We start from the raw sequence: 18617 nt of genomic DNA, 5'->3' as shown, positions 1-18617 counted from the left end.
ATACTTAGCTTTAACAGTAAAAACGTGAACTTTGGAAAACATGAAATATAAAGAGAAATCAAGTTCATTATATAACCAAATGGTATTCAAATATATAATATTTATTGTTCCATAGGGAGTGTAATAATGGGTGAAGTAATAACTGAATTATTATTCATTATTAAATGACAGTTTAGGGAGAAATGTTTTGTAGTTTACCCAAAATTAAAGAATGAATCAAGTACATTTTTATATTTATTATCTTTAATGAACTATGTTTAACATTTTGCAAATCTTCAGATTGTTACAGTTTTCAGCAGTAAATATAGTAATAATGGCAATAAACACAGTGAAATGTGAGATTTCTCTGTTGAAATACAAAAGATAGAAATACTTGGAAACAAGAGGGCAAAATGTCAACTTAAGATTCGAGATGGAAATTAAAATGGTCAAATTCTTTACAATGTCAATACATTTTGAGGGACATTATTTGACCCACAGATTCCTAAAATTCTATATGTATTGATATCAGAGGATTCAAACACAGAGAGTGATCTGAAAACGATTGCCAAAGCAAAGAAGTGCTTTTATTCCTCAACATTTGTGACCTTCGTGGTATACTGTGTATTATATAAAAGGGCATAAACCCTAAACTGCATAAATGTCGTAAAAATTGATTTTATAAAGTCTCAAGATCATAATATGTATTCAAAAATACACACAGCTGTGCTTTCATAAACGAATCCATCAGTTAATTGAGGGATAATTTTGCTTTTAAGATATAGCCAAAGTATATACAAAGGATACACAAATGTTAACAATTTGTGATCAAAATTCTCTAGAGTTACATTTGCAAAAAACTGTGTTGGTTTTCAATTTAAAAATTTAAGAAATGTGAATATTGTAGGCTTATTATTACTTGGGTTAAGAAAAAGTAGATGGCTTCAGCTTTTTTAACAGGAAATTTGTGAACTACTCAAAATGAGAAGTTACACATTTTTGATCATTAGAAAAGGTAAATTGCCTATACTTCCCCACTGAGAACAGAATGTGCAGTGTGTTAAAAAAAATAAGGTTTTATTCTGAAACCAAAGAAAAGGTATTTCTAGAAAAGCCCCTGGGGATACGTCTTCTCATTTCCTTTACATAAGAATGAATAAGTGGCATACTTCAATGGTGTACCATTATGTCAACATGTGTATTCCATTACCAAACTAAAAGATGAAATATTTTTATTTAAAGGTAGAGAAAATATAAACTTAAGATATTGAAGTGCAACATCTTACTATATAGTTTCTAACTTCATTCCAGCACAACATAATTTATCAATATAACCTGGATTCAAAGAAACACACAAAAGAGAGAAATGTTACTTGCATGCAAAATTCATTGTTCCAACATGAAACACTAGGTCTATATTTTTTAATTAAAACCTGCACATCTGTTTAATTTGGCTAACAAAGAAAATGCACATTAAAGAAAGATGTTCTCATATCCTTCCAATAAAGCAAGTCTATATCAAAGGCACTTCAGCAGAGCACTAACTCCTTAACCTTTTCCAAGTCCTTTTCATTTATGCCGCTTTTAATGCATCTTTCTGTAGACCAAGAAACCTCCTCCTCAAAAAACTAGACCTAGGTATTACCCCAAATATTTAGCTCTTCTGTGGATTGGGTAAAAATGGGTTTTTAAGTTCTTTGGGTTAATACAGAATGGGAGGAGTGTGATCTGATAGGTTAGGTGTTACAGGAAAAACTGAAGTAATTGTAGGAAAAAACTGGCTGAAGTCTATCTTGGGGAAAAAAAAGCTGTTGTCTTTCACTGGATATCCATCTGTAATTTGACTACAGCTAATATGGCTAATTTTGCTTCTTTCAACTTGTTTATGTGCCTTGCGTGTCTATGTTGCTCCCATGTTGAGTAGACGCGAATGAGAAATAAAGCAATTTAGTTTTATTTTTCCCCCAAGGGACAGGGGAAGCTGCTTCAGACATTTGCCTTCATGGGGATTTTTAGAAAATTGGATGAGTTGATTTTAATTAACAAGGAGCTTTATTTTTAGGACATATGAATGACAATTCAGAGTTGAAGACACTTATAATTAAAAACAGCTGTTGAGTGTGTTCATACTGAACTCTTTGCTATGATGAAAATAATATGGATATATTACTTCCAAAACTAGAGAAAGAATTGTAAATTCTATAAGTGATTTAAGAAGAGACCATATGGATATATACCTAAATTCTGGAGATATTTTGAGTCTTAGGGAAATAGAATTTCTTCTCCTGTTTATCAACATTTCAGAAAAAAATGAAATATTTTAATAAGTTAATATTTAGGTGTTCATAAGAAACTTAATTTTTTAACCAAGTTTAAAAGGTTTAAGTGAATGAATTAAAAAATATCTTAAAGCTGCCTACATGTATCAATGAGTCTTAAACTAAAGATATGGGTTGTTTTTTTGTTTTGTTTTGTTTTATGTTCAGACTGGTAAGAAGTTTTCCTTGACAGCTAAGCTCATTTCTCTTTAGAAACAGGGGGAAATTTTTTTAAATAAAAATGAAAGTATCAGAGCATTCATTTTCCATATTTCTAAATAACAAATTAACACCTTATTATTCTGTGAGGTTACATCTAAAAACAACCAAAGAGCTGGCATTTTCCTCTCTAACCACCAAGTAGCTTCTTGCCCATCTTAAAAGTAAGATTTATTTTTGGGTTGACACAGTACACATGCTGTTGACTGCAAAAAAAGAAAATATTGTTTGGCCTTTATGTTCTAGAATAACATCAATTCCCAATATTTGTCCTTATTTTCAGGGACAGGCAGAGGAGAACATAATAGTAACATTTCACAAGACTATGATGCCTGAAGAATACAGTTTCATTCCTAAATGTTTCACAGGGGCAGTCATCAAAGCAGAAGCAACATTTTTTGAAAGCAACTTTAGGAGTACACATTTCACAGTTGTTCTTTAGAGAGGACTAAAGTGGCTGAACATTTTCAGATAAATTACATCTTGAAACTATTTTACATTTTGAACTCTTGGATACTTCAAATTCATCACCCAAAAATAAATGAAAAGAATAGGCCAGAAAAAGCATTCCTTGGTATCTTTCTCTTTTGTTAGTGAATTGCCATTTTACTATTTACTCTGCTTGAGACATGTCCAGGGACCATGAGATTGCTCAGTCTCAACTTCTTAGAAAGTTCATACAGCAATTTACACGAAGCAAGAATAAACAACACGAGAGAGCAGAGACACAACCACCCTTGATGTTAATTTATGGGAATCAGTGGACGTTCCTCTCGCTTCTTCCAGATATTAGTCTTGCTATCTTTTTTGGCTAGTGGTGGTCTGCCCCTTTTTTTAGTGGGGGACATATTGGCTTCAAAATCTTCAACAGTGCTTTTTCTCCCTGGAGACTCTTCCCCAGGGTGTTCCATGATAGCTCCACTCCCTCCATCTAGAATGTGTCTTAAAGCTGGGTCCTCGGGGGAGCAGACAGTGGTTCCACTCTCACTGCTGCTCAGGTCTAAATCTTCTAAGTAAAGGATCTTAGGCTGATGCATGCTTTTGATGAAAGTTTTCTCCCTCTCGAGTTTTCTACTTGAGTGGTGCTCATTCATGTCCACCCCAGAGTCCAAACTCGTGTCATTGCTCTGGGCTCTCTTGCCCTTTTTCAGGTCTATGAAGGAATGTCTCACTTGTGCGACTGGTTTTCCATCAAGAGATACAAACCATGCTCTGGGATGGGGGGAAGGCTTTCCTTTGGACAACTCCAGGAGGGTCTGTTCTGAAATTCCTTGAAGCTCTGATGAAAAGGGAGTCATTACAACAGCTTCATTTAGTGTTCCAGGAACAGAAACAGATTCTAGTAAGCTGTTTGAATACCGGCTCCAGTCTGAAGTTTGGGATGGCAGGCTCTGTTGACCTTCGAGTGGAATATTCTCTTCCCTCGCATCTGGGGGCTGTGTGTGAGAATGCACTGGCATTTTGGGCAACGTCTGTGTAAAGTTCTCTCTACTAACTGGTTCCATCAATTGGCCATAGACTAACTGTCCCTTTCTTGGCAAAGTAGCTGACTTAGCAGCATGTAACTGCTCTGGAGTGGAGAAAAGGTCAGATGTTTGAAGGATGGCGATGGGCTGGCTATAGATGTGCATAAGCTGTTCAGGAATGTGGGAATGTCCATATACCTCTTCGTTACCTGTGAGATACCTCTTTTCCTCTTGTGCATCACCTAGAGATGAAGATGGTTTGTTGTTAATGTGTTTAGGTTGTTTGGACCCTACATTGGGCTCCAAAGACTGTGTTGGGTTTCTTGAGTAATTATTTGGATTGGCTGATAGAAATGAAACCTCTTCATTGTAGACTTTAAAATTGTCCCGAGTTTTTACCATGGAAACTCTTTCTTCTGCTTCTGCCTTTGATGGTTCCTTTTTCTGAGGGCTATATGAGGAGTTTTTGGCATTAAATAACTGTGACTTGTCCTCGGCTTTTAATGCAACTTTGACTGTACTGATGTGGTTTATGTGTGTTGTTGAAGTTGTCTGGTCTCTCTTGAGGACCTCGAGTTTAGTGATATTTCTTTCTCTCTTCTGCGGAGTACCACACTTGTCCCTAAAGGAGAAGAGATAGCAGAAAGTGTTCAAAACTTATGACCTAGAAAATTCATTTTTAAAAACCATTCCATGATATATTATATATATATAATTATATATATTATATATGCAGTGCTCTTAGACTGTATCCAGTTTTATTTTAATCAACATATTTTAAAGGTCACACTGATTTTTATAAACTGTCATACCCAGAACACACTGACATGATACTATGATCAGATAGTTTTCTGTGTTTATACATGTTAATATTCTTCTTACCTGCAATAACAAAGAAGCACAGCAAAAAATCCAATGACAATGACTATTGTTCCTCCTAATATGGCTGTAAGAAACACTGTGTGGTAGGCAGTTATATCCCTTGAGTCTCCATTTATACCTGAACCTAAATGGTTCAACAGAAACAAGTAAAACAGAGAATTTATTATCTTAGGTAGATCAGATTTTCAATCATGTCCTATCCTGGGTAAAGCAGATTAAGTGTGTGTACACAGCTATACTTGTTTGCTCCCATCCAATGGCGGCTTCCCTGTGGGTAGAACATAACTCCTATGTGTTGGGCTTAATCAGTTCTTGTTCTGTTCAATGAAATGTGAGCACCTTAAATGAAGTGGCATGAAATGGCCCTACCCTCTTGCTAAGATTTTCTAGTATCCAGACAGAATATCCAAAAGTGCTGCTATTCCTTCAACCTAGGTTCTGGAATGAAAACAAATGCTGAGCTGAACCAAGCCAGGCCCAAAAGTCATGAGGCCCTGCTGCTGGGCCAGTGAGGAAATCTGCTTCAAGAGGCAGTAAAACTGACTCCTGTTGTGTGGTAGCAAGATATGTAGTGGAATAAACTAGGGGAAAATATTTCTGTGCAGAGAGGTTTGGGGATAGAATGTTGGTAGCGAGGGTTGACTTAGTAGCTATATTCAATTATAAACGAAAATCTAAAGATAAATTCAAAAAGGAATTTGCCAAGGTAAATAGGTATGAAAGGTTTTCTAGAGAGAATCTAAAAATTGGGCACTCGAAGGATTCAGAGTTGCAACTTTCAATCTGGCCTTTAGAATAAGACACCCTGCAGAGGCACAAGATACCCACCGTCTTTCTTTATGAGAGCACAGATATACACTGCTGTTGTAATCACCTTAACTGCAGTAAAAGTAGATTAATGTACTAGGATGATCAGTGTAGGCTATTAAGATTCTACATGAGGGGTGCCTGGGTGGCTCAGTTGGTTGAGCCCCCAACTCTTGACTTCAGCTCAGGTCATGATCCCACGGTTGTGGGATTAAACCCCACACTGGGCTCCACACTGAGCATGGAGCCCGCTGAAGATTCTCTCTCTCTCCCCTGCATGTACTCTCTCTCAAAAAAAAAAAAAAAAAAAGGAAAAAAGGAAAAAAAAGATTCTGCATGAGCATAAATGCAATTAATTTTGAGGTAATCTGTTTTAATACCACTAAGATTTCACTTTGTTAAAAAATGCATATAGGGGCACCTAGGTGGCTCAGTTGGTTAATCGTCCGACTATGGCTCAGGTCACGATCTCATGGTTCAAGAGTTTGAGCCCCTCATCAGGCTCTGTGCTGCCAGCTCAGATCCTGGAGCCTGCTTTGGATTCTGTGTCTCCCTCTCTCTCTGCCCTTCCCCTGCTAGTACTCTGTCTCTGTCTCTCTCAAAAATAAACAAAATGTTAAGAAAACTTTTTTAAATACATATAACAAGTCTACTGATCATTATCAACTAGAGTCTAATATGAATTCAGAGTGATAAAGTGATAAGACTGGTCAGACAGGTGGTTCTCTGGCAATCTCTACCGCGAGAAACATCCAGAATGAGGCTTTCAGCTTCACCAAGGACCCTAGAAAAGACTGAGGATGACAGACTTTAGATCCTTTAACTTTTGCATCATCTTATTTGATAAAAATAAAATAATAATAATGGTAGTAAGAAAGGTTTTGGAGAAGCAGTATTGTGGTTATGCATACAAACTTTGGAGCCAGAGTGCCTCAATTAGAATCCCAGTCTCACTATTTCTTTTTTCTTTTCAGGGAAACTTATTATCAAAATGTAATTTCTTGGGGCGCTTGGGTGGCTCAGTCAGTTAAGCATCCCAGTTCAGCTCAGGTCAAGATCTCACGGTTCATGGGTTCAATGATTCTGTGCTGACAGCTCAGAGCCTGGAGCCTGCTTTGGATACTGTGTCTCCCTCTCTCTCTCTCTGCCTCTCCCCCACTCACGCCCTGTCTCTTTCTCTCAAAAATAAAATAAACATAAAAAAAACTTTATTAATGTAATTTCTTTAAATATATACCCTTCTCCCACCCTCTACCCTCTCTGGGGAGGAACAGAATATCCCCAGGAGATTCCATGTATAAAGTCTTATATGGTGAGGATGAAGTATAAAAATACTATTAACAAAAGGGAAGAAGGTACCTGTTGCTACCTTAACCTTCAGAAACCCCCAGCCCGCATTACCACATGCCCCTTTTGCTCCTTTAGATTTGAGTGTAGAATAAGCCCTTCCTCTAGAGGAGGACTCAAACCCAACATCATCACTTATTTCTTTGTAACATTCTCATTTAGTTTTGGGGCAAGTTTCATTACTTTGTGTCTCATTTCATATCTATAAGATCTCACCTATATGGCTTGTTATGAGAATTAAGAGAGTTAATACTTATTAGGGGCATCTGGTTAAGTATCCGACTCTTGATTTGGGTTCAGGTCATGATCTCATGGTTCCTGGGTTTGAGCCCTGAGTCGGGCTCTATGCTGACAGCACGGAACCTGCTAGGGATTCTCTCTCTCCCTCTCTCTCTCTGCCCCTCCCCCACTTGCCCTTTCTCTCAGAATAAATAAATAAACTTTAAAAAAAAAAGAGTAAGTACTTATTAAAACACTTAGTGCTTGGCACATGATAAGCACTCAGTGTACAACATCATTGTTATTAAATGAAACTTCACTGGCACTCCAGTATTAGCCACACTTTCCTATATATATGGTAAGTGTTAACAAAGTATTTATCATATCTGATAGACAACCAAGTACAGCACTCACAACATGAAATTTCTTCAGAAAGAAAAGAAATAAAAGTAACATTTCTATCTGCAGATTCTTATTTAGGATCCAGGGTTGCAATGGAGTAAAGTTTGATTATAACTGGGTGAAATTCAACTTCTCTAAAAGTCTATGTTTCCACAATACAGTAACACTTTTCATAGCACACAATTCCAACAGAACTCCCTTTTGGGCACACGAGGCTGATACTTTTGGGTTTCTCCCAAATTTTATATACATGACAACACCAAAAAGTATGCATCTGTGTGTTTGTGTGTATGCCTAAAAAGAGTCAAAAAGGCAGGAAATTATATTTTCATTTAAATATATTTGAAACTGCATATTTAAAAACTGTCATAAGTACTTGTTTATTAAACTCTACTCAGCTGTCTACTTGCCTGTAGCAATCACTTGATTTTAATTTCTTGCACTTATTTTCCAAGGAATTCTAGAATTCCATTCAAAATGTATTTAAAAAACAGATTTAGTATGTTATTGGCTAAACTTTAAGTAGCTCCAGCACCTAGTCCATCAGAAGACCAATGTTGATTTTACAAAATGTGATTTTACTCACAATCTAAAATTTTAGGGGGCATTAAGGATCATCATATCCAACTCCTACCATTTAGAAATAAGAAAACACTCAGGCAAGTACGTATTTCAAACTCAGCCGGATAAATTATCAGCAAAGCCAGAGCTACAATCAAGCTATCCATATTTCTAGTAGAGTGTTCCTCTGTGATAGGCTCGCAGAATGGATTTTTCAAAAGCATCACTAGAAGGTATCTAATTCAAACTAAATGGGAATCCCACATTTCTATTTTCATACTCTGATTCACACAAAATCTTCTCTGAACTATAAGCTAAAACAAAACTGCCACCTACTTTGGAAAATTTGGCTTTTGTAATTCATAGTCATCTTCTATAAATTGATTTCAGGTATATTTTTAATGGAAGGTACACTTCTCTATAAAACTCAAGTGTTCCCTGGGTTATTTTTATTGGAAATGAAATAACTGGGATTTAGTTGAGCTGAGTATTAAATATTAATTGTTCTTTTTCATCAATATTTCATTATAGTTGCAAATCTAGAATGAAATATGGCCAGACAGCTGGCAAGACTGCAGGATATTTTGCATCATGAAGAACAAAAGTAACCACCCTCTGGTTTCTGAATAAATAATCTCATAAGTACTAAGTTCAAACAAAAACAGAGAGAACATCCCCCTTGATCATAATGGTTAAATGGCTCATATTTCTTCTATTGGAATATTACATGTTAGCTTCATTGAAAAAAAAAAAAGTCTTGTTACCTTGCATGGTTTAAAATTCAAAGGCTGTCAATATAAAATGATAAAAATTAAACTATCGAAAAAGACATCTTCAGAAAGAACTGAGAGCCTTCGAATTATTAACAGGCCGCCATAACAAAGTTAGGTGATAGAAGGCTGCAGAGAAATGTATGTACAATGTCATCCACATCCTGGGTCAGGGTGTGCACTGGGGCTGTGCCTGACTAGCGTGAAATAGCCAGGTTGCAGCTGCCTCTCAGCTGGGAGCCAAAACACTCAACAAACCAAAAGAATTCTCTGACACATGATTAAAGATGTAGGAACGACATATGCATTCAACCTTCACACTCCCCCAAAGCTTCACTAAAATGACCCTGATGGTTTTGCTTGGTTTTGTTTTTATAAACAAACCCACAGGTTAAAGGAGAATGTCGTAAGAGACCAGAGCAAGAAGATGATGAAGGCTGGAAGCTGACTTAGCAAAGCTGGCGACAGGCAAAGCCACGAAGCAATTCAATTGATACGGTGAGCACCCAAAAGGCCCAGAAAATGATACTAAGCCCGTGGTGCAATCAGACTACACTACAGCAGGTTAGAAGACTTTAAGAAGATTTCATGGATAAAACATGCAATGTTTGAGTATTTTGAGAGATTTACACAACTCAAGATGCATGTATAGGATTTCCTTACTTTAAATCATATAAATAATCTGATAGCATGTCCAATCTAGGAAAAATAAAATACTCATTTGACCTAGAACATGAATAGATCATTCCTAGTGGACAAGACTTAGTTTTTGTCCACCCTCAGCTCCTATGTCAGGCCAACCTTCATTTGGGGTATCACATGTCTTATATTGAGAAAATCTGGGGACACTATTTTTCAATAGCCTCACCCCAGGGGTGTGCTCATGACCCATGTCCGGGCAAACCAAACTCTTTATCTCTAGAATGAAGGAACAGTGTGAGGAAAAGATCACAAAGGGTTGGAGTCAGCTGTACGTGGAGCAGCAATTCTGCAAAGACAGTCAAGTAGGCCTGGTAACCGGGTGCCCTAGGATTCCTGCCTTTTAGAACCTAGTTCTTCAGCCTTCCCTGGGATCCTATGAACTCCCTGCATCCTAATACATCTTATGTAATTATCTAAGATCTGTTCCTGTTGCTTGCAACCCAACGCTTTAACTGATCTGGGTAAAATTTATTAGTGAAAAGTAAACGCTTTATTGAACAAACTTTACACTTTACAGATTCATCAGACATCATGCTATAAAAACCTCAGAGTTCACAGAGCTTAATCTTTTCTTATACACATGAAAAAAATTAAAAGAAAGCGGAGATCAACAGACTAGAAGCTTTTTCCAACATCATACAGTCTGTAAGTGGCAAACTTTAGAATAAAATTGAGATCTAGTGATATCAATTCCAGTTTGACTATTTGGATTTTTTCAAATGCCTTTTGTTTCATTTTTACAATACCTCTAGTTCCTGGAAGTGGAGCAGCTATCCAGTAGCCCAAACGTGGTGCATCATATGTCCAGACGAAGTGATTGTTATGTTCCTTGACCATTCCCTGGCCATGATTTACCCAAGCACCTAAAAAGGTAAGTAAAAAATCCCAATCAGTTAGTGTATAGATCTTTAAGGCTGATAGGAGTTTGCTGATAGTCATGTATAGACTGTTTTTGCAGAACTCTTTCAAAAATTATGAAGACTCTGGCAATATATTATCATGAGATAATACATATTATATCAAAATATAGTTTACATTATAATATATACAATAGGATGATTTGAATGATTGTTATGACTAAAGGAAAGAAAATCATTATAAATAAACTAAGAATGTACACATATTTAGAGAAATCACAACTCTCCGAATAATGTTTAAATTGTACATATTGAGATAGGTTTTAAGGATGTGAATAGTGAAATTCAAATTTATCAATAGGTGGCTATTTGTCACCTGTTCCAGGATTCTGATTAAACACTTGTAATATATGTTTTATGGCCTCATTAATTTTTTTATTAAATACTGTTTTGGTCTATTACTGTTGGCATAGCTCTTTTAGAATGAAATTTTTAAGAATGTTTTTAAAAATACTATCTAATAAAATGCCATCCATAGAAAAAAATTCAGTAAAACCCAGATCTTTTATAAAGTTCAGCATAACAAAGTTTTTTGTAAGTTCAGTGTATATTTGTACTTGGTTTATTAATTCACTGTAATGATATACCTACAGCATGTAAAACAGTATTTAATAAGGTAGACAAACTTGAAATGACAGAAATGGATCAACTTACTGGTTTTTAAATAGTCATACAATTAAGCATTATATATCGAATATATGAATTTAAAAGTTTTGTTACTGGAGGGTACAAAGCCTCTGTCAGGACGAATAATCAGAAATCAGAACTCAAAACAGATACTCTTTAAAATGTTGTTTTAAAACAATTCTTTCATTCAACAAATTAGGAAATTCAGGCCCAAATAAGTGATTAGTTCAAAATCACACGGCTGGTGGGGTGCCTGGGTGGCTCAGATGGTTAAGCACTGGACTCTTGATTTCGGCTCAGGTCATTATCTCATGGGTTCGTGATCGAGCCCCGCCTTAGGCTCTGTGCTGACGTACAGAGTCTGCTTGGGATTCTCTCTCTCTACCCCTCCCCTGCTTGTGCTCTCTTTCTCTCGCTCACGCTCATAGTAAATAAATCTCTCTCGCTCTCATAATAAACATTTTTTTAAAAAATCACACTGCTGGTGAATGGACTAGAATCTAGGGCTTAGAGCTCTTAATCCAATGATTACAATATATTATATTTGGTTTTAGTCCCCAGTCCTTACACAGAGCTTTGGAAATCCTTGGAGTTATCTATGTAATAAAATGCAATGTTACCTATGGAAAGAGTACCTCTTGTAGTTACTAACAAGCCACTTTCAACCACACCTGAGTTCATGTTAATAAGGTGATTTTTGGAAAGTCCCTGTGGATTGGGCTGGTTGCCAGGGAAACCCACCAAGTGATTAGAAGGTTGGAATTTTCAGCTTCACCCTACTCCTGCAGAAAGGGGAGATGGGCTGAAGATTAAGTTCAATCACCAATGGTCAATGACAATCATGCCTACATAAAAATACCTGAACTACAGGGTTCGAAGAACAGAGCTGGTGAACACATGGAGGTGGTGGGAGGGGATGCACCCAGAGGAGAGGATATTCTTCTATAATAAACTGATAATATAGCAAGTAAACTGTTTTCCTGTGAGCTGTTCTAGCAACTATCAAGGTTGAGGAGAAGATCATGGGAACCTCCAGTTTATAGCCAGTTGGTCAGAAGCACAGATGATAAACTGGACTTGTAATTGGCCTCTGAGGTGGGGGTTAGGGGACACTCTTGGAAGACTGAGCCTTTAACCTGTGGAATCTGATGCTAATTCTAGGTAGGTAGTGTCTGAATTGAATTTTAGGATACCCAGCTGGTAGAGAACTGCTTGGTGTGAGAAAAACACCCCCACATTTGGTGACAGAAGTGCAGTACTGAGTATAGAATCACATTGAGAGACTTTCTCTTACAACTATCCTTTTTACTTATATACATGTTTTTAAAAACAGTGGCAACTATATATTATTGTTTACATTTTGTAGTAAACAGGTATTTGGATTTTTTTTTTTTTTTTTTTTTTTTTTTTTTTGCCTAACTACCCTTCCAATCCAACTGCAGTGAAATCTCATTCCAAATCTCTTTTGAAGGTTAACTGCTCCATATTCTCAGTCCACATGATTAGTTTGGGCCTCCAACACAGAATCTTAAGCCTAAATAAATCTGTACATTCTATTTGCAGACCACAAAGGCTGGTTCAGAGATGGGCATGAAAATTCTATAATTGCAGTGAATCCAAGAGCTTGCACAATTGCTACTGGGAAAAGAATCTCTTTCCATTGGACTTCAACCTGTGTGTCAAGTCAGAGCACCTACTCTCTTCTTGCCACTCTGAAGGTAAATCTTATCCCAGAAAGGTATTAACACAGAGAAAACATGAGAGAAATCAAATCCTGTGAAACTGTCTAGGCTCTGTATCTTGACTCATCCAAAACAATTGTGGATCATATCCCCCGCCCCCTCCCCCCTTTTTTAGTAATTTAAAGACACTCCTCTTATTTACATGGAAACACAAGAACAAAACCAAGGGAAGCAGAGAAGGAAAAAGTACTTCTACTTAGGAGACTAAACTCAGGACCAAAACTGGTACCTGAGATTTTTTTTTTTTTTTTAATAACCACTCTGTATCTTAATAGCACAATGTCGTTTATTTTCATGAAATTAACATACATTTCTTAATTGCCTTAACCAACCTTTTAGATATAAGTTCATATTGCTTATCAAAACAAAAACCTAGAAGAGTAGAAATAGTTTTTTAAAAATTTATTTATACTTTTCTGTTAAAGATCTTGGGAAATATAAAAGGCAAGGGAGGGGTGACTGGGTGGTTCAGCCAGTAGAGCACACGACTCTTGATCTCGGTTATGAGTTCAAGCCCTATGTTGGGCATAGTGCTTACTTTAATAAAAAAGGAATGTGAATAAACAATACTATTCTTTACATGTAACATATTGGCATCATTTTCCCCACAATTGTATTATATTAATCAAAGTGGGGCCAAATTCTGGTCATTGATAAAGTGCTTAAAATTGTAACATTACTGATTTAGTGCTCTACTAAAGATAAATCATTCAAATATAAATGATATATTTTAATGTTTTAAATAAGACACATTAATTTTTAATTATTCTATAGTCAGCATATAAAAATTTGCCAATTATACCTCAATAAAGCTGAAAAAATCTTTAATAGTAATATGGAAACCTATCTTTAAGATCAAACATTCAAACACCAAAAGGAAAATATTCAGAGTATTTTCACATAGCTCACATACCTATGTTCATATCAAATGTCCAGGCAGGTATCTGATCCCCTGCACTTACATCATTTGTATGTATAAGGGGAAGAGAAACTTGAATAGAGCCATCCACCTTTAATTCTTTTCCTCCAGAATATATTTTCACGCATATTGCAGCAAGAGGAGTCAATTCAGTACTTTCAAAACCTAAAAAAGAAGACAGTTTATTAAAACCATTTGTAAAATACACGTTGTAGTTACATATTAATAACAAAGTAATATGGGCCTAAAATATCTAATTCATTTATTTCACCTATGGTTATCCACTTTAATATTAAATAGATACTGGGTCCTCATGAAAGAATTGTAAAATATATCATAAATATAGGTTATACTCATGTAACTTGACAAATCAACATGAGCCCAGAGATCTAATTCTTTCAGAGTCATGTGATTTAAGGTCACCAGAACCTAATTCAATGTTTTAAAAACCTACAAAACAACAGCAAAAAAATACAGTTCACAAGTGTCCTACCCAAATAAAGGTTCTGCCACCTCAAGTCATCAATGCAGATTTGGGTCTATAAGCCAGTCTCTCCTGTCCCCAAGAGTGTCTGTTTCAAGTACAAGAACCAACAGACTGAGCTGTGTTCCTTGAAGTTACCTCGTGGAAAAAACATTCTGATTCAAAATGCAAATTTTCACAGGTTTGACAAACATGAAACAAAATCAGCAATATTGTTTGCTGATAAAAGTAATAAGCTTTAATATATATTTGATTAATAGCATAACTGAAGGAATATAAACAGACTAAATATTAATAATACAATATTACCTAGACTTCAAAGCTTGAAAGTAGGGAAATGAGATTAAGAGAAGAATTGGTTATAGTGTTTTGCCTAAGGTTTTAAAGTATAATTATACATACAATTTATAATATGCCTTCTTAAACATCAGGAGCTACCTATATTTCTCTATTACTGACAGGAAAAGAGTAGAAAATGCCTTTGTTTTCTTTTTAAATATTAGCGATGCCAAAAATAATCTATACCAGAATATTTATAATGAATAAAGTAATATGGTTACAGATGTTAAAATTTAATATAAATTTTCTACAAATAATTTGATAATTTTAGATTTTCCAAGTAATTTACTAACACATTAGAAAGAGTTGACTCTAGTGTATTTATTACATATAATTTGCTCTTTGTAGATAAACCTGAATCTTTGAATTAAAAGCTAGAGTTTTGTTCATCATTTAACAAATAGTTACAACAGAGCCCCTATTGGCACCACCTACTCATCTTGGTTCCAAAGACACAGTGAGTACATGATCTCTTGAGATATGTTTTTCACAATCTGCATTACCATCAAGAATGCTTTTTTCCATTTCTTTGCTCATTGTCAACTTTTCCTCCACCGGAATGTAAATGTATGGTAGAAGCTGCTTTATCAGTGCTTTAAGGAAAATCTGGAAAGGCAATGTAATTGCATGGTCATAAAAGTTGCCTCTCTAAGGAGGGGATGTTTGAGCTGCGGCCAAATGATAAGATGCCATCCATACAAAGACCTCAGAGAAGAGCTTTCCAGGAAGAAGAAACAAGTGAAAAACCCCCAAATCAGAGGTGATCTTGGCATGTTTAAGAATGAAAGAAGGTTGGAGGGCAGAGAGGTAGAAATAACAGAGGGCCTTCCAGGCCCCAGAAAGGAATTCTCATTATCACTACTACTATATCTGGTGTGTATCTTCACCTGTCAGAGCAATTACTGGCTTAATGAAAAACTTCAATGAAATAGAAGACAATTAGCCTTGGTAAACTTCCTGAAACACTAATATAAGATAAGCAAAGTAATGGCATACATATTTTGTAGACCAGTTACACTAGTACAAATCCAATGTAAGCACAAATAAATTACTATGTAATCTGTAAGTAGTTATAATTTCTTATGTCAAACTGTTTAGTAAAGCCAGCTGGCTTTCTGAGGTGCCTGCTCTTCACTCCACTCCCACCCCTTGGTTCTGTGCATCGGTGGCTTTACATCCTAAATGAAGCTGAAATTATGAGATCAACTCCCCACCATGTGAGATAAGGCCAACTCAACTCAAAAAAGAAGGAAAAGAGAATGGTACAAGAGAAAAAGAGACTAAAAGATAATGATAAGGACACAACTTGAAAAAAACTTTTACTCACAGACCACTAGAACTATACAATACAATAGCCAATCCAATACAGTAGCCACCAGCAACATGCTGCAATTTAAAGGACGTTAGTGCTTTAGTTCCTCAGTGTACTAGTTATATTTCAAGAGCTCAACAGACACATGTGGCTAGTAGCTACCATATTGGATAGAGCAGAAGAACATTGCCATTGGCGGCACTGCTGTAGAACTTTTAAAATGTTAGCAGCACTCTCAGGATAACTGAAACAGTGAGTGAATAGTCTCAAAAGCAGGTGGTAGAGGAATGCTGGAAGGAAGCACCCATTATGTACCCTTCCCACTGGGCCTAATGAGTCTTGACCATAAAAACTCCTCAGGACCACATGAGCTTCATTTGTGATATGGTAGACTGGTCCCATCCTTGTAAATGTTTTTATTTTGAGCATCCTATAACTTCCATCTGGAAAATTTTGGCAGGTGTCTTAGATTGGCTTCTTCAAGAAGCTAAGCCTGAGATATCAATTTGGGAGGAAGTACCCACCATTGAGGGAGTGGAGACATATAAAGAAGAAGAAGACAAAAAAAGATTATTAAGGAATAGATATGTACTCTCTTTGTACTCTTGTCTATTAGTTGAGAGCCTGCCCTAGTGAGAGCCTCGCCTGCTTGCTGGACCACGGAATGCCTTTAGGCAGAGTCACAGATGTGTGCAGCAGGAAACACAGGCCCATAACAGAGGAGGGACAGTCATCTTGCTGGAGCACCAATAGCATCGGCTACAATAGGTAAGAAAAAAAAAACAAAACTAACCAAAACATCTATATGCTTATTACTCTAATTTCTGGTTGTTCCCCAAATGAAATGGAACAAAATTTGACCTAAATGAAATCATAAAAATTATAGACTGAGGTGATTTTTAAAAACAGTGGAGTTTCAGTTATATGTTGCCACAGGTGGTAGAAATAGTGGAACAAAGGTGGATGTACAGAGAAGAGAGATTTTACGGGGTTTATTCACGGGTATATTAAATAAAATGTAAAAGCCCATCATCCTCTTACCTGTTAGGTTGTGACAGCCCTATACTGTGTGTGTATATATATAGAGAGAGAAATATATATATATATGCTGCTGAATCTGGAATACAGCTGACCCTTGAATAACATGGGTTTGAACTGCACAGGTGCACTTACGTGCATTGTTTTTGATAAATGCAGTACCATAAATGTATTTTCTCTTTCTTAGGATTTTCTTAACACTTTCCTTCCTCTAGCTTATTGTAAGAATACAGTAAATAACACATATAATATACAAAATATGTGTTAATTGACAGTTATTGGTAAGGCTTCTGGTCAACAGTAGGCAATCAGTAGTTACATTTCTGGAAAATCAAAAAGTTATATGAGTTTTTTAACTGGGGGGAGGCAATCTCTACATTGTTCAAGGGTCAACTGTATATGTTTTTTAAAAAGTTATAATTTTACTAACTTAGAATATCAAATTTACTTAAGAAAAACTTCCAGTTGGTTACTCCCATCTATAAACTTTTTATGTCTAACAATTATTGACAGTTCTGATTAATTTGATAACAATAATTGAAGGTCAAATTCTAAAAATACGTATAAACTTCTTTAAGTCAAATTTTCATTTTTATGTATTTTTTTAACCTGCAAAGTTATACAGTATCATTACTATTTTCTTCGGATAGAAATATCCTGTACATTAAATTTTTCATTAATTTAATATAATGTATGCAGAAGATTATGGTATAATTTTTCTTTCACTGGATAAAAGGAAATTGCCTTATAACATTTTAATAACTAGTTTTATATACTGTTTCTTTTAAGTATTATTTATATAAAAGCTAGATAGTACCTGATTTATTGAGCATAATTCCAGTTGTATACAGGAAATTGTCCACTTTCAAAAATTGTTGTAGAACTGTAAGATAGCCTGTTACGTTGCTAATATGATGGTTGTCAGGTAGTTTAATTAAGGCTTTTGAAAACTGAACACTTGGTTGAGATTTGGCATCTGGAAAAAGGAAACTTCATTAACAAATGAACAAAACAAATGCATATTAGGCATAACATCATTACTCAGGACATTTTACGTTAACATCTCCTTATAATTAATATTTTAAATTCTGAATTGAAATAAGAAATCTTCCTTTCTTTAGGTCACACAAGGCACCTTTATCCTGGAGACCACTTGATTCTGCTGCCCAGAATTTCTTCATCCTTTTTGGGTTTTACTCTAGGAAACCACATACCGACCATTTTAGCCCATTTGATTCACTTGGGGTTTCATTTCTGTAACACAAGCTAATGGTGCCTGCCAGAATGGGCTGGAACCAATCCAAATGTCAAGTATTCAATTGATAAATGTTATCTCATGTTAATAACTTTGAATTGACTATCCTTTAATATAACTTACAAAGTGAAAATTCAGTGATAGTATTGATATTTCTGTAATCAATGTATTTTTAACAATTTAAGGGTCAACTCTTAAATCCTTGAAACTTATCAGAAATATCAGCTATTGCTTTGGACTTTAAGGTTGCTGACAAAGACAAAAGCAATCAGTTCAATTATTAGAATTTTTAAAGTGTCAGTTTCTAAATAG

The 18617-nt window shown here is 35.7% G+C and overlaps 1 protein-coding gene across 1 annotated transcript in view; it reads right to left on the bottom strand.

Annotated features, from left to right (window-relative positions):
* Positions 1-2404: 2404 nt before the first annotated feature.
* The window catches only part of FAM171B (family with sequence similarity 171 member B), a 36319-nt gene continuing 20106 nt past the window's right edge, over positions 2405-18617 (bottom strand). Inside the window, exons 5-9 of the mRNA XM_042948674.1 lie at positions 17868-18026; positions 13872-14042; positions 10419-10535; positions 4865-4988; positions 2405-4604 (exon numbers count right to left, since the gene is read on the bottom strand). Of these exons, the coding sequence (XP_042804608.1) occupies positions 3260-4604; positions 4865-4988; positions 10419-10535; positions 13872-14042; positions 17868-18026 (1916 nt within the window). The 3' untranslated portion in view covers positions 2405-3259. The remainder of the gene's footprint in view (positions 4605-4864; positions 4989-10418; positions 10536-13871; positions 14043-17867; positions 18027-18617) is intronic.

The sequence above is a fragment of the Panthera leo genome, chromosome C1, assembly GCF_018350215.1.
Source record: "Panthera leo isolate Ple1 chromosome C1, P.leo_Ple1_pat1.1, whole genome shotgun sequence".
NCBI classification, from domain to species: Eukaryota; Metazoa; Chordata; class Mammalia; order Carnivora; family Felidae; genus Panthera; species Panthera leo.
Note: the sequence above shows the minus strand (reverse complement) of the source record. Positions and strands in the feature narration are given on the sequence as shown.